The sequence below is a fragment of the Falco rusticolus genome, chromosome 2, assembly GCF_015220075.1.
Source record: "Falco rusticolus isolate bFalRus1 chromosome 2, bFalRus1.pri, whole genome shotgun sequence".
Taxonomy (NCBI): domain Eukaryota; kingdom Metazoa; phylum Chordata; class Aves; order Falconiformes; family Falconidae; genus Falco; species Falco rusticolus.
The window spans coordinates 67,255,742-67,272,649 of NC_051188.1; the positions used below are offsets into that span (position 1 = coordinate 67,255,742).

Below are 16,908 nucleotides of genomic sequence, written 5' to 3' on the forward strand. Positions count from 1 at the left end.
AATTAGATCCAATAAAAGATTCACACAACTAAAACCAAAATACAGATCTTGGGAACTTACTTTCCTTGTCATTTGATTTCCCAGATCTCTGGAGTTGTGCCTCAAACCCCACCCAGAGCTGCCCCTGAGGTGTCTTCATAGAGCAGATATTTACAGAAATAACATAAGCTGCAGTTATTAAGGAAAGGTCACTGTACTGTCCCTGTTCTCCTCCCTTACACTTTCATTGCTAGCCACTGCTGTTGGAGACGGGCTAGAGGGGAACTTTGAGGAGTCATTGTGCTTCTCTCTCCAGCATAAGTCTTCTTACTCTCTGTCTTCTTGTTGTCAGTCCCTACCACAGAATCGCAGGAAGGTCAGGGCTGGAAGGCACCTCTGCAGATCACCCAGTCCAAGCCCCTGCTACAGCAGGGTCACCCACAGCAGGTTGCACAGTCATGTCCAGGCGGGTTTGAATGTCCCCAGAGAAGGAGACTGCACAGCCCCTCTGGGCAGCCTGTCCCAGGGCTCCGTCACCCTCAAGGTAAAGGAGTTCTTCCTCATGTTCAGGTGGAACTCCCTGTGTTGCAGTTTGTGCCCATTGCCCCTTGTCCTGTCACCGGGCACCACTGAGAAGAGCCAGGCCCCGTCCTCTTGACACTCACCCTTAAGATATTTGTACGCATTGGTAAGATCCCCCCTTGGTCTTCTCCACACTAAGCAGCCCCAGGTCTCTCAGCCTTTTCTCACGAGGGAGATGCTCTGGTCCCCTCATCACCCCTGTAGCTCTCCACTGGACCCTCCCCAGTAGTTCCCTGTCACTCTGGAACTGGGGAGCCCAGCACCGGGCACAGCACTCCAGGTGCGGCCTCACCAGGGCAGAGCAGAGGGGGAGGATCACCTCCCTCGACCTGCTGGCCACGCTGCTCCTCATGCACCCCAGGGTGCCATTGGCCTTGGCCATGGGGACACACTGCTGGCTCGTGGGCAGCTTGGGGTCCACCAGAACTCCCTAGTCCTTGTCTGTAGAGCTGCCTTCCAGCAGGTCAGCCCTCAGCCTGTACCCTCTACTCCTTAAGGACAAAAAACACCTAGCACACTCCTAGCTCCCTTTGGGGGTAAGAAAGTTAATTAGTTCCTAAAGCATCTGTAAGGTCAAAGCAGGGGGGCTGCTATTCCTTCTGGGTTGTCAGTAGCACAGATTACCAGCTGTCAGGATTTTTCTTTCAAGCACATTTTGAGGTTTGGTAGTTTGTGTCTTTTTCTTCTTTAGTAGTTATTCGGAGTTCAAAAGACTTCCCAGAAGCTGAGCCATGAATTACCCACTTCACACATATAAAAGCACTATGCACCGCACAATTCAGCAGTTGACTGAGCATTAAAAAAAAAATAAATTCTGGCCATCAAAACAAACTTTGCTCACTCGGACTGCCCTAAAACCTTAATCAAACCCCAGCTGTGGGGAGCAAAAGAGAATAATAAAACCCGAAAACCTGTAGGAGAACTCTGGATTTCAGAGATCTCAGGATTTCAGAATGTCCTAAGGGTGACTCCCACCACTAGGAGAGGACAAACTCCAGAATCCAGCAACCTATGCCAAGAACACTAAGCAAGTAACAACTTTGTGTTTAAATCTGAGAGATGAAATTGGCAAAAGGATAACAGCTGCTGTAAATGTCACTTATGTGTGGAAGACAGAGGTAGCTACTTAAGCCATTAGTACCCAAAAACATTTAAGGCTTTATAGATCAAATGCAGTTTAAAGAGGAGATGAGGCCTGGCAGGCAGTGAAGATTGTGCAGTCCAAGTGGAATGTGGTTTCTGCCTGGGAAATTCCCCTTCCTAAGCAGGCAGCTATGCCCTGCTCCAGCTGTAACCTCCAAACAGATTTCAGGTGCAACACATGCTGCAAACCTCAGGTTAAGAAAGAACCTAATGACTCCAATGAAACACAAAATAAATTGTCCCAGGCAACAATGAACATTCATGAAGGTAATTAAAGGTATTTGTGTGATCTTTGCTTGTGTGTGCATCCAGAAAATGCTGGAGACCTAACAAGACCTGAGAAGCAAACAGCAGCTGTCCCAAATTTAGACAAGCATCATTTGCAGTTTCTTCTACTTGTTTTTCCCCTTCCATAAACATCACTTGACATTTATCTGAACAAGGGTATCTAGCTCCCATTTGTGTCCCAGTACACTAGAGCTGTTGGATAACTCATTCAGCTGCATCAGAGAGGAATCAGATACACCACCAACAACCCCACATCTCCAGCTGTTAACAGTGCTCATAGTCCCACACGTACACGGATATGGAGGGTTGGTGTCTCGCTGCAGGGCAATGATTGCCAGACATCAGATCACTGAAAATGCAGAGAAGAAAGGAATAGAAGCACATAACAATGCTGCGCGATAGCCTGCGCATGACTAAAGTCTACCAGCAATGCAAACCTTTGTATTGTTTTATGGAGACGTTGTTCCCTCTGAAGATTAGCTGGCTCATCCTGTTAACGTACTTGGCTCCCTCCATGCCCTACAGAGACAGCTTCTTGCTTTGGACCTATTGGTCAAATCCCATTCACAAATCTCATGTGAATTCTTCTGACTCAGGATTTACTCCTTCCTCTCATCTCTAACACTAGCTTTGGTCAAAGACACACCAGTGGATGGCTAAAGTAGATGGGCTATTGCCATTAACCAACACTGCAAAATTTATAATCCAGTTTCTTCCTGTTGTTCATTTATCTGACTGAATGTTGAATTCAAATTGAGATACAAGTGATAAACCAGAGGTGATAAACCTTTCCTGGGGGATTGGGTCAAGTGTATCTCAATCTGACATGCGCCTATTTCTGTCTTCATGACAGGACAGCTGGACTCCAGACACCAACATGACTGAACGCTTTGACTGCCACTACTGCAAAGAGTCCCTGTTTGGTAAGAAGTACATCCTGAGGGAGGACAGCCCCTACTGTGTGAAATGCTATGAAAACCTTTACTCTAACACCTGCGAGGAATGCAAAAAAACAATTGGTGCTGACTGCAAGGTATGTCAGATTTGTATCTTGTTACAGAAATCTTGACAGAGTAGCCTGGATACACAGCTCTGAGACGTGCTACCACCTGGAAGGATCCAGCTCAACAGCTACCTAGGGGTTTCACTTGGTGGGAGAGCATGCTTTCTGAACCCCTGTATCTGCTTTTCACCACCTCACTTGGCAAACCCTTCTTTACCAGGCATTTTAATAGAAGAATGCCTTTTTCTTCCCATAAGGCATAGGTTGATCTGATGTTAGAAAATATCTCTAACTCGCTAGGAGAGTCTGACTGTCCTTGGGGCCAGCTGGGACCTGGAAAGGTGGCAGAAGCTGATTTTGCCTACCTTTGTGCCAGAGGGAGCTAAGCCACTGCTGGCTTTGCAGTGACCACAACTCAGTTGTCATCAAAAGGCAAGACACATTCAAGAAAAGGTGCCAACTCATGGGCCACAAAAATCTGGCTAGTGCTGATCCAAGTAGTAAGTCAGAACAGAGTTAGAATAATTGACCTTTTAAATGCAGCATGATGACACTGGAGTCTAACTAAAGATTGGAACGGACGGAGCTGAGGACTTACTTGCTTGAGCTATGCACCACTGCACCACATGGGAACACCTACCTGGTACAAATCAGGTGCGACCACCTGCATTTCTTTCAAATTAACCAAAACAACTGGAGTTCATCCCAGTTTTATGCTGCTGAATGAAGACAGACGATATTTAAGCCATCCGCTGAAGTGTCTGTTGAACGGCTAGAGACAGACTTCATTCAATAGACATCCTCCTTGTACAAAATTGACCTGTTCAAAGTTGGCCAGGAGCTTCACTGATAGAATGAGTTTGCACTAGAACACCAATTGGCATTGCATGGCCGTGTGGTTCTTGACTGGTACGAGGAGGTCTGCCGTTTGATTTCCTACATTGCTGATCCGTACCTCTAGAAGCACCTGTTAGTCTCTATTACTGATGATGCCACTCTATTGCTCATTCAGAGAGATAAAAATATATGTTTACTCAGATTGGAAAAACAAATGTCTTGTATCTTCCGAATTGATCTATCCCACTCTATTGGCAAATCAGTAGGAAAGCCCCTTTCAGAAGCCTTAAAAAGGTGAGAACGTTTCACCATCATGACAGGGAACTGGCAATAATCTGTAAGAAGGTATAAAACTTCCAGCTTTTCTACAGCTTATAAATAATCAGATTAGAGAAGAGATACAGCTGGCCTGACCTGAAAAAGCAAAATATTTCTGCCCCATTCCAGAATGTGCTTTTGTTTTAAGGTCTCTTTCTAATCCCCTGAGAAGATATTTCCATGTGTTGATATTCAAGAATTTAAAAACTTGGACTGGCTTCAACAAATCTCGGACAAAGTATTCAGGAATTAATCAGACTGAACTTTTCAACCCAGATTTATGGATTTAGGGAGTGTGGGTGTTATCTGATATACAGCTCTTCCGTACTTTTAAGCAAGACACTCTAATAGTGGATAGGGGGAAAAAAGCCCCTAATTATCTGCAATATGAGAATATTTTATATATGGTAAAAAAAAATATGTGGTTGGGTAGAAAAAGAGGTCGTATTAACATTCCCACTGAGAGGAAAACAAGAGTAATTTTTCAATGACAGTAATAGATGCTAGAAAATACATTTGAGAGAGCCCTTGTAAGTGCCTCAACCACAAGATAAATTTCAGCTGAAGCCTGTGCGCTGTATGACTGAGCATAATTCAGCCATAAAACACAAAGCCACCCAAAATCATGACTGCCCTTCATTAAACTGTATATGTACATAGGTATTTGAACACACAAGAAATATACATATATACACATACACAGACATATGTGTATGTATTTTGATATATTTTTACACATTGCATTTGCATTTCCCCCTGAGCGAAGAAGATAAAACGTACTGTGTTTGGGAATAAAACCGGTATGTTTACTGCGTGTACAAAATGTACTCCATATTTATTTGTATGTTCTGACATAGCCTTTATCCAGCTGTGAAATTTGGAACTAAAACCTAACGACGTGACGGTGTTATCAGAAAGGGTCACATCCAGGCCTCTGCATCTGGCAGGGGCACCCACCCTCACACCCACATTACAACTTGAAAAGCTCAATGTAGCTGTCACCTCAGATCCTCCTTTGCAAGTCCCTTCTTAGCCACTGCTGTTGCTCTACACTGAGAAGAGCTGAACTGAAGACCCAGCTGCAGCCCAGACGCTCTTAATTTCCCTCCTACCAGCCCTCCCAATTAAAAGCAACCCTCCTATCGCTGAAAGGGTTACACCAAGGTAAAACAGGTGTTGGCAAGAGGAGAGCCAGCTCTCCCTCTCTGACACTACTGCATAGCATCAGCTCATCTGAGTTGAACTTAAGCCTGCTGAGACACTGGTAATACCCCAACTTTGGCAGCACTGGGCTCTGAGAGGATCAAACTGATGCCAGATTTTCACCTTGTGTTTTAGTACGGCACAGAGAGCCCACAAAACAACTGTCCTGAAGAGAAGCTTTCTTTGAATTCAAATCAGGGGAGAAGTTGCTTCACTTTCTATGGTAATTTATGGGTAGCTGTGAATGTAACTGAGTAATAACTAATTTGTTCTTTATTGTAAATGTTCTTTTTCCCACCGAAAAAGCTCTGACTGACACTTTTGGACTTCGGACATTTTGTTAGTTGCAAACATTTCTAGCTGATGTTTATGAAACTTTCACAGACAAATTAAAAGCTTCATATACTGAGTGGCAGAGATGGCACTGGCAGGCAGTAGAAAAACACAATGCTATTTCCCTCACAGCTGTTACACATTATCCATATACCAACAGGTTCTAGTAGCAATTTATTCTTCCTAAAAAGAATTGTCATTTAGTCACCTACATCCCAGATGAACGCTCACCATATCTCCACCTCTACGGTTTCATGGTTCTTTCTAGGAATCCATCCACTATGTTCTCATTTGTCCAACAGCTGAAGTGTGACTTTTAGTTGATTTTAGCTTTTTTAATAGTTTCCTTGCAGACCTTATGGTATAGAAACCATCACAAATACAGGAAATACCTACAGTAATCCAGTGTTAAATGTAGTTCACAAGTTGCCATTGGCAGGCAGGAGGGGTGAAAACTCTCTCTGTAAAATGTGAGAAAGAAATGGAAAGTGAATTGTGAGATAAAGATACTATGCCAGCACATAGGCCAAAAATGAATCAAAAGGGACAGTCTTACATATAAAGTAAACAAAAAACAAAGCTTCTAGTAATGTGGATCAGGAAAGGGAGAAAATACTAATTTTTCTAATTTGTAATGTTTAAGCCCTGAGTTGCAACACTTTTTCAGTGCGTTACTGACTATCAGACAAGTTGTTGTGAAATGGAATGGTAAAAGAGGCAGGTATCTTCATCTCTTCTGAAATCCCTAGGGGGCTGGGTTCAGCACAATATCACTTGTTTTCACCTTTTCTAAACATGCTTTTGACAAGGATGTGCCACTCTAACATAGATAAGTGTTTTGCCACAGGGTGTGCATGGCTAAAATCTGTACAGCGTTTTGTTGGCATATCCCATTTCCTCTGCTCAACCTTCTGAAAAGAGCATTGTGGCAAGTAAAAAGGTATGATGTAGTCTTCATTCATGAACATATTTGGTTACTTTTCTGGTAATAAGGTCTCTAATCTTCTTCTTCCTGTTGGGTCCCTATTGAAAGCCAGTTCAGGAGTAAAGATAATACATAATGGCTTAAGTTTACTTAGATTTATAAAGCCAGAGTAGAAGACAATATAGTTGCAGGATATGAGGAGTCTTTGCTTAACCCAATTACTTGGTTACATCAGTCTTGGGGTTCTTCTAGTTTAAAAAAAACAAACACTTTTCTATTTTTTTAAAAAGTCACCTGCAGCCCCATTCTAAAGGGCAAATAAACCGTGCTGGATCAAAACCACACAGAGCTATAAAGGAGCTATAAAATGTGATCTTGCCAATTGAAAACAGTTATCTTGACAAAGTTTTCTCGCGGGGGGTGGGTGGGTGGGGTGTGACATCATAAAAATAAGTGAAAATAAAATTGCTTGCAAAATACATAATGTCGAGATTAAACAGTTTTGGATACAAATAGGATCTGCATTAAATTTTGCTTGCACCATATTCTTAAGAGTCATCTGAATGTGTACAAAGGATCTCCACTTGGCACACTCTCTGACATCTGTATGAGAAAAATCCATTATTCATTTGGTTGTCCCAAGGAACACTGAGCTGAAATTCTGAGCTGAGGCTGAGAAAAGCCCCCATTGAAATCTGAGTAGTTTCAGGGATTGCTAATTTGGCCATTTTTATCTTCAAATGAAACCATGTAAGGGAAGGATTATTTTCCGTGCTCAGAAGAAAAGTAACTGAATGAAGTGTTAAATAGTTCTCCCTGCAAATTCTGCCCCACTCTTTACCACAGCGCTGCAGGGACAGGCATTGCCTCTCTCCCCTCCTCTTTTCACCAGCACCACAACTGGAATTGGTCTGGTGCTCTCTGCACTTCAACTGCAAAACACTCGCGCAGGACAGACCATGTCCACAAGCACCTGTGTGCATGCATCTCTATATATGTAAACACTGTTCTACTTCTCACATGTCAATCTATGATAATTCTTCAGTCTCTTGCCTGTCCTTCACCTAACAAGTCTCTTACCTGTGATTATGTGTGCTTTATCTAACAAAAGCACATGCCTGTCAGTTTTCATAGACAGACACACAGATAGATGGCAAAAGTCACTCTGTATTTCTTTTAGGCAACAGAGAGGCTGCATTAAAAGCTACAGTTAAAATATGCAGCACCAGGGATTCATTTCCACTGAGTTGCATAAAGTGGCTGAGAAGTCACGCTTGTCAATATTTTAAGGATACACTCCAGTTCCAAGTCCACAACAGTAATTTTCTTTTTCAGCCCTTCCTGGAAATCCATGCAATAAACAAGAATTAGTTGTTTATCACTTGTACCTTCAGATTTATTTGGGTTACAATCAGCTAGCATAACCTAGAGCTCACATGCCTAGAGTAAACCTAATGCTATTTCAGCTTAACTGAGCACCAGCCTGACAGGCAGACAAGCTGGAAGTCAGTTTTGCACATGCAGCTTCTCCAGTGTAGAGCAGAATCTGTTCCAGACCAATACATCCACAGCTTATGCACAAGCCAAAGACTCTGGTTAGATACACAACACACTGAAACAGACCAGACCTTATTTTCAGTGACTTTATGACACTGACCTAAGAACAATCATGATGCAGAAATTATTTCATCAGTACCATGGACTTCTTTGCTTAAGATGTAAGAGTTTCATAGAAAGAAAGCAATATCCATTTCATTGGTCTAATACTCTGCTGCAGGCATGTCAAAGCCAGACATCCTAGACACCCTCTACATTCGATGACTGTACCTGTTATAATCATCCAATGTAGCTAAAGATTATTCAAGTCAGTCTGTATCTTGGGTACTTTGGGTTGTCACTGGGCTTCATCGCTTTGTCGTGATGAAATACCTGCTACTTTCACCTACTCAGCTACTGTCTATACAAGCCGCCATCATAACTGGCTCAAGGATCAAACCTTTCATCATTGACCCCTCATCCTCATCTTCATTACTCCTCTTCTAAAAGGCACAAACCTTCTCCAGGGTATAATTTCATTGATGAAATAAGGCAGAACAAAAGGAGATATCAGAATATGAATTTTGGAGATAAAATAGAGCTTGCAGAACATTGCAAAAAGAGGAGAAAGACAGTGAACGGGGGAAAAAAGTTCTTATAACTTCTGCTATAAGAGCAAGAAAACCAGATCTGTTGTCATTCTATTTTCCAGCAGGCAAACCTCACAGCCAACAGTTTTCCAAGATGTATGTTGTATTTTTCTGTTGAAAATAGTATTCCCCTCTGAGATCAGATTTAGAATATCCGATTTCATTTAAGGAGAAAAAAATCTAAGCAACTTCCGAAGATTTTTTTATTATTATTTTGCCATTAGAAAAGATTAAGATTTTGCAGTCAGAAGCGTGTTGTTTCAAAAGGAGTTAGCTGAAGTGAATAGATGAGAATAAACAACTGTCTGAAAGTTGCAAGCAGGAGCCTTAGATACTCTGTCACAGAATGGAATCTCAGAGATGAAAGACACATTGGATACCAACTGTTACTCACGGTGATTTAAGAAATTTAGGTGAGTAGCGCAGATGCCCAAACAAAAATTCCTAATTGCATGGTCACATTGTGAGTGAAGTTACTATAGTTTAACAAGTTATCACATATCAGTTGAGCTAGGTGAAACTATTTCAGGGTGTCCTGTTAGCTATTTATGAGAACAAGGCTCCTGCAGACCTAATGTGCTGTTATTTTAGGTTAACCTAAAACCCTAGTATCTGTTGTTTGCTCTGGGCTAAGGTTGCACATCTGGAGTTACCTGTGACTGTACTGACTGACAGAGCAGCTTAGGCCAGATTCTGTTTGAAGATTTTGCGATGCTTCAGTTTTCACAGTTTAAAAACCTGATACTCCACAAGCCATTCTTTTCCTTCATTTAAGCAGATTAATTCAGTGCTTGTAATTAACACATAGTGAATCTTGAGCTAAAATCTGAGAATTTATTTCTAGTGAACTTTCATACCCCCCATTCATGGCAAAACTAGCCCCCTCACACTCACGCCTCCAACTGAAGCCTACATATTTTGGGGTAGACACCTTTTCTTGTAACAATCTAAGCTCCATTATGTTTGAAGTCCAAATACAAAGTGTTGTATGATTAGGCCACCTTAATTTAAATTTTAAAAGGCACAATCCATCCCTTTAGGTCACAATTTTTAAAAAGACTGTTTCTTTAAATAATAAAAAGTACCACTGCACAGAGTATTTTGAATACTTAGATGCCCATGTTGATCCCTTGGCCAGAGTGTTTTGGATCACTGGCTGCAGGTACAATATGGTCTCCCATCTTCTAGTCTGACCCACATTTGAAGCATAGGTAAACCAAAACACAAGATTTGGTAAAAAATGTCACAGTTAAAAAAATAAGGAACAGAGATCAGATCACTTCCAACCTTGGTGTAAACCTGTTTAGCTGAATAAATACCAGGAAGTGTTTGGGAAAAGGATTTCCGTCCAAGAGTGAACAGCTATGAAATGACCTACACCAGCAATAGCTAAGACAGATAGGGGAAGTCTATTTTACCTATAAGGTTAACAAATTTTAATCTGACCCAAAAATGGGGCTTTATTCTCAGAGGAAATACCTAAATGAAAGTAGTTGTTCCTCTGCCGCATACAAAAAATGAAGGTTACCTTGAACTGAAAAAGGGTCGACAGCTGTCATAAGCTTGGTTATCATAGCAAAATAAGTTCACCTTCATCAGAACATTTTGTTGTCTTGAGCTGTGCAAATTAGCCTCAGCTCCTGGCTGTGGTTCAGACTGGGACGTGATTGCATTCTCTGAGCTTCCAGTTGTCCAAACTGTTCATTCCGCTTACTCTGTGGTTTTGGATTTCTACAGGATCTGTCTTACAAGGACCGCCACTGGCATGAAACCTGTTTCCACTGCTTCCAGTGCAAGAATTCATTGGTGGACAAACCTTTTGCTGCAAAAGAGGAACATCTACTTTGTACTGATTGCTACTCCAACGAATACTCTTCCAAATGTAATGAGTGCAAGAAGACTATTATGCCAGGTTAGGATGCTCACTTTTTGGACTAAGAAAAGATTAGGCTAAATATCAAGCATAAACTCAGCAACATTTGTGACAAATGTTTTTCCTTGACTATCTCTACTAAGTCACGGTGAACTCTGTAAAATTCAGTTGATGGTACAGTCTGAGTCACTTCCATGACCAGAATATGTAATTTTCATAATGGATCATGATAGAACAGTTATTCATATGAAGTGGATTACTCTTGAAAATTAGTATTTATTTAATTTAGCATTATTATTAATGGGATTTATAATTTTCCACAAAGTATTCATTAAAAGGCTTTTGATGGCTGGACAACCAAAACTGATCTTTTTGTCCAATCCCAACTTTGTACTCTGTCTTGACTGGCTTCCACTTCTTGAAGAAGAGCAGTACCTTGCAAATTTAACAGCTTACTTAACTATTTAGCTTTTTAAGTAATTACTCTAAATTTAGTTTCTCTCATAAAAATGAAAAATCAGTCAACATGCCTCTAAGGTCTTTCTTGAGCACAAAGATATGAAGAAACACGAAAGAGCTATTTTCTTTTTCAACATGAAACATAAGGTTATAGTAATAGATTGCTAAAACCTCATCGGCTCATGTCAATACTATAGCATTCTCATTTGAGGGCTGGAAGCGGAAGGAATATTGGTCCAGAAATAAAATATTAAAAGGCAATTTGAAGAATCCATGTACATGCTCAATAACGATTACTAGTTACTTTTTCCAGTAAAATTTTTCCTTGGCTGATTCTAACATTGGTCACCTTAGACAAAAGCTGAAAACTACAACATTGGGCACCCAAGGTGTAAAAATGAGGGACTGGTGATGAAACAGGATGTATAAATAGAAACAACAATGATATTTAAAAGCCAATGGCCCTATCCATTCATGACGGAGTTTAGCCATCTCCTTGTATTACTCCATGTGTACCTGTTTTTACTGACACAGCACTAATAACCAAAATGTTTGGGAATAGCCAGTGCTAGTTTTAAAGCTGGGATTTCCTAAATTTATATCTTTTTAAGATTGTTCATCAAATTCACCCCCATAATCAGGCAGTTTATTTACCAAATGGATCTCTTTTTGCCTATTATGCCAGCTATAGACTGATAAATAGTAATGGATGCTGGATTCAGCGACCGAGAGAATCCCCTCTTCTCTTATAATCTGAAATAGAAGAAATCAATTTTTATGAAGCTTTATAACCACCAACTGATCTTTAGCTGCTTACTCAGGATAGCCATGATATCGCCACATTCAGAGAGCAATACATACAGCATGTATTTTCTACTTACACAGCACACCATGTTAGTACAGCAGCTACACCAGAGCACTGTGATCACCAACTGAAACATAATTCATTTTGAAAGAACCAGCAAGTGGTTGGATACCCTTTATGGGGACTGTTAATGCTACACTTGCCCTTTGCTTTGCTCCACTAAACGTACAATTTAGATTTAATAAAGCTTTATCATGACATGCCCATTAAATACTAAAGTAATTACAAGCTGGATCTTTCAGTCCTTCTGCAAACTAAACTCCCACTGACTTCAGTCCAGCAGCTAACAAAACAGCGCTCCCCCTGCCTTGAGTTTCAGTGAAAACACAATCTCAAAGGCAGAAAAGCTAAAAATGTCAAAATAAAACTCTAGATTATTCAAAACAAATTATCCATATCTCCTTTTTCCAGAATATCATCCCTTCAAGGACTGACTTATTGGTTCCTTGGCATGATAAAGTCACCAGCACAGGGGAACATAATTTTTAAGAGGTGTCTATTAATAAAATGGAACAGAAATATTCAAGCATGTAAGCATCAGGCAGAAAAATTAACAGTTCACTGAATACACGCCTGCAAGTCAATTCTTCAAACAAAAATTTACAAAAATCCTGAAGTATGCCTCTGGGCAGAATTTAATGAGATAAAAAAAAAAAAAAGAAGAAAACCATGCAACTAAGTAAACAAAGAGGAATTAATACTCAAGAAGGGAAAAATGGTAAAACTTCACCCTGCAGTAATGGGGGTGGGGAAAGCTGGCATCAAAGGAGTTTGTGTGGTTCTTCATCATTAGCCAACATGATCAGCTTGTCAGCCTTCCAAGCATTTGATATCATGTTTGTTGCTACAGGCTTCAAGAGTAATGCAGAACAGTAGGATCATCATTTGTTTATTTTCCCTTCTGGCCAGCATCAAATATTCTGACTCAAACTGGTACATAGGAAATTATATAGTGTGCAAAGAAATTTGTCCATATCTTCAATTTCCTGGAAAGGCTCATAGTCCACCTGTCAGCAGTGGACTGAATCTGCAAAGTACAGTATCTGTACCCTAAAACTTCATTCTAGACAGGTACCTTCGGCTCATAACGTCCGTACCAATTTCTGCTTTTCAGCAAACGATTGCTTAAAGATTTTTCTTTCCTTTCACATTGCAACTATGGTTTAAATACAACTGAACACAGAGAGAAAGCTTCTTTCTTACTGAAAGTTTCAAGAGACAGAAAAACATTTAGGACAGGTATTACAGAGCTGGAAACCATTGCAAATTTATAGTGGACCTCCACAAGGATAGGAACAAGGTCCCAGAGCAGACACGAAATAATCCTTTGTCTCAGGCAGTGACTATGCTTTATTGGGAAAGGGAGGCAACAAGCTTGCCAGGAATTAACCGGGTATCTTGCATCTGTCTGAAAAAGAAATAAAAAGGACTTTGAGTGAACTAAGTCAAACTTAAACAAGGAATGGCCTTACCTTCACTCAGCACTAACAGCAGCTTTTATTGGTACCTTGCGAATTCTCTAGAATCTTCCTGTGCATTAGAATTCATTATTATTACACAACAAAAAGGTGTCCTAAACCTTCATGATTAGCAGTAAATGTTTCTCATCTCTATAGCAGAACAACCAATCACTCTCCAAAAACTTAAAGTGGTACCCAATACCATGCAAAGCTGGTAGGAACAAGAAATAGCCCCTAGCTCATAGCTGCACTGCTTATTGACTGACAGGCACCCGTCAGGCAAACAGGAGCTACAAAATGCATCTGACTCAGCCAGAAGTTCACTTGGTGCTCTGGTTTCATTACAGGTACTCGGAAGATGGAATACAAGGGCAACAGCTGGCACGAGACCTGCTTTATCTGCTACCGCTGCCAACAGCCTATTGGAACGAAGAGTTTCATCCCTAAGGACAATCAAAACTTTTGCGTACCCTGCTATGAAAAGCAGTTTGCCATGCAGTGCGTCCAGTGCAAGAAGGTAGTGCTCTTATTTTATTTATTTAAAACCTAAGGGATTCAAGTCCATCCCATTTTATGTCCATGTAGATAAATACTTTATTTTTCCATGTGTGTTACAAGATGCAGAATCAACTGATTCTAAGCGATGATATAGTTTCAGTTCCCATCCCACATCAGGCACAGTATTTACTACCATGAGAATTCTCTTACACAGGGTTAAAGACCACTTTGTATTGAAACCATACAGAGAATACATTTCAAATCAAAACAAGACCAAACCTCTGCAGTGGAATAACCTCACTCCAATATAATCCATCATATATCATACACCTGAACATTTCAACTGGAAGGAAGATGAGCTAACACTGATAGTTTTTTAATATTCTAATGACGTTCAAGACAGAGAGATAAGCTTTACACAGAGCAAATGCTCTTCCTGAAATAAACACTAGTAAATGCAATATGCTTAGGAATATGACTTTCTAAGATAAGGATCTTTTATTTGTGAATTTCCTAAATTCTATACACAGACACTGATAATTTTTTTTTTCATTTCTTCCCTAAAAATAATCTCCTCATCACTTATGGAACTAACAAATCCCAGTTTCCTATGGATATATGCATAGGCAAAGACAATCAAAACTATGGCTATATCCACAGTAAATCCCCTTTCCCACTGTCACCATTTCCTGCCTATCTCCCTTTGCCCTCTGCATCCAGCCAGCCACCACCCGTGCCCACATGACCCAGATTTTCTTCCATGTGTGCTACCTGCTCCTTTGCACTTTCAGTCAAAGCTGGAGTCTGGTCAGACATACTAGCTGGCCAGAAACGAATGCATCTTTGCTGCTGCACAGGAAAAAACAAAACAGGTAAAGGCTAAATTTCTCTTTCAGCCTTTGACCTAAACTATACTTAATTACCTTTGCTACCTCCTATCCATCCATCCATCCATCTTATCAAGTTTCTAAAGCTTCTAAGAGTTTCCCCATCTCAAAAACTCTGTATAATGTCCAATTTTAACCAAATTTGAGAACAGACTCAAAAATACCTGGGAAACAAGCAAAGACACAGATAAATACACATATTAGGTAGCACGATCACGTACAAGCCTGATTTCCAGGGTGCCTCCCTTCAGGGAAGAAAGGAAGAAAAATTAAACTGTCCAATTTTACACCCTTCTCAAGAATACTCAAATGATCAAAAAAAGTTCAGTTTGTCTAACATGAGGCAAGCTGGTTCTGCAAGCAACGTAAGAGAAAATCCCCAAAGTCCGGAGAAGCTCAAAGCAAAAACTTCAACTAAAACTGGAAATAAAACAGTCTTTGCCAAGGAAAGTAACAGGGAAGTTGAAACACATAAGACAGTTCCCTCACCATTAAAAAAAGGGACAGATGAAGGAACAGAGATGAGACGAATCCTAGCAAATGCATGTGAAAAGCAACACAGAAAGACTATCTTTAAAAACCAAGCGGACAATTGAGAGTTAGATTATACAATACATGGAGAATAAAGTACTTTTACTATGGGGCCTCTTTGTATAAATTGGAAAATTATGAAAAATCACTTGCATGCTTTTCTCAAGGCCAACTCCAGCCAAAATGATGATTTTGCTGTTGTTAGGCCTTCTTTCCTTCCTTCCATCCACAAAATTCTCATCACTTTCTCTGCCAAATTAAGACACAAACCTCCCACCCTCAAGAAAACACTTTCTGACTTACTTTCCATAAAACAGGCTATCACTACAGGAGGCGTTACATACCGGGAACAGCCGTGGCACAAGGAGTGCTTCGTTTGTACTGGATGCAAGAAGCAGTTGTCTGGACAACGCTTTACTTCCAGGGATGAGTTTGCCTATTGCCTGAGCTGCTTCTGCAACCTCTACGCCAAAAAGTGTGCTGGATGCACAAACCCAATCAGTGGTAGGTCTCTTGTGGCCAGTGCCTTTAAATTTTGGGGTTTTTTTCGATTAACTCTCTCTAATGTTAAAAATGGTTCACTAGTTCATTCTGAATATCTTGAGACACTCAAGACAGTACATTTCAAGACATGTGAAGTTTAATACTTACAATGCCTTTCAAGCGCCCAACAAAAGGAAATGGAAGGCGTCCTTAATTTGATGTTTCCTCCTTTTCACCCGATTTTCACGGAACATGGTGGACACAGTAACAGAGCTATGCACATAGTAAGATATGCACGCTCTGTACGTCATTCCACATGCACTCATTAGAGGGATCGCTGACCTCAGCAACAACAGTCCCTTCACCAGCAGAAAGCATCTAACTGGTTTGCTTATACCTCATGCTGTAGCACAGTACATTTCTTCCCTGACTTTTCAGGATAGCAACTGAGAATCACAAGGCTTTTAGATACTGCTTTCCAGTACAAAAGTACTTAAAAAGCAGCAACTGCTTAGAGCTTTATTATGAAACACTTAGCATAAAACTATAACCTTCTCTACGAAGCATTCAGCATTTAAGAGCATGGTCTATACAGTCCAAGACTGCAAATCTGAGTTATATCTGGGCCACTTTCTCTCTTGTTTTTGCTCTACCCTTGTGCCTGTCCTCACAAACATACGCTTGATTGCATACCTCCTAGAAGTTAGTGCACACTACAGATACAGTTTTCTGTTCAGGTGAAAGAGGGATTTCTCTTTTGAATATTGCAGTCCTTTCTATCATAAACTGGGGTGGGTTTTTTTCAAAATGTTGCTACTAAAGGCAAAACAAAAACAAATCCCCTCTCATGAGGTAAACGTTATGCTCAGCTAAATCATTCCACTGTATTGTATTCAACTTGCTTATCATTTCTGAGGTTAAGCAAAAAATAATTACTATATGAGGCATCTGTCCCTTTTCTTTTTTTCCTGTACAACTTTGATACCCCTTACAATAACCTCCATAGCCACAAAATCTTGAATGCTTTTTGCAGTCTGCATTTTTAATGGTCTAAA

At 40.5% G+C, this 16,908-nt stretch overlaps 1 protein-coding gene across 6 annotated transcripts in view; it reads left to right on the forward strand.

Annotated features, from left to right (window-relative positions):
* FHL2 (four and a half LIM domains 2) overlaps positions 1–16,908 on the forward strand; it is a 63,557-nt gene that overhangs the window by 45,397 nt on the left and 1,252 nt on the right. For 4 of the 6 annotated variants that reach the window (XM_037376604.1, XM_037376605.1, XM_037376602.1 and 1 more), the window contains exons 2-5: positions 2,846–3,025; positions 10,535–10,709; positions 13,802–13,971; positions 15,688–15,874. In XM_037376604.1, coding sequence (XP_037232501.1) covers positions 2,870–3,025; positions 10,535–10,709; positions 13,802–13,971; positions 15,688–15,874 — 688 coding nt within the window. In that variant the 5' untranslated portion in view covers positions 2,846–2,869. The remainder of the gene's footprint in view (positions 1–2,845; positions 3,026–10,534; positions 10,710–13,801; positions 13,972–15,687; positions 15,875–16,908) is intronic. The other 2 variants (XM_037376607.1, XM_037376606.1) reach the window with 1 other exon arrangement.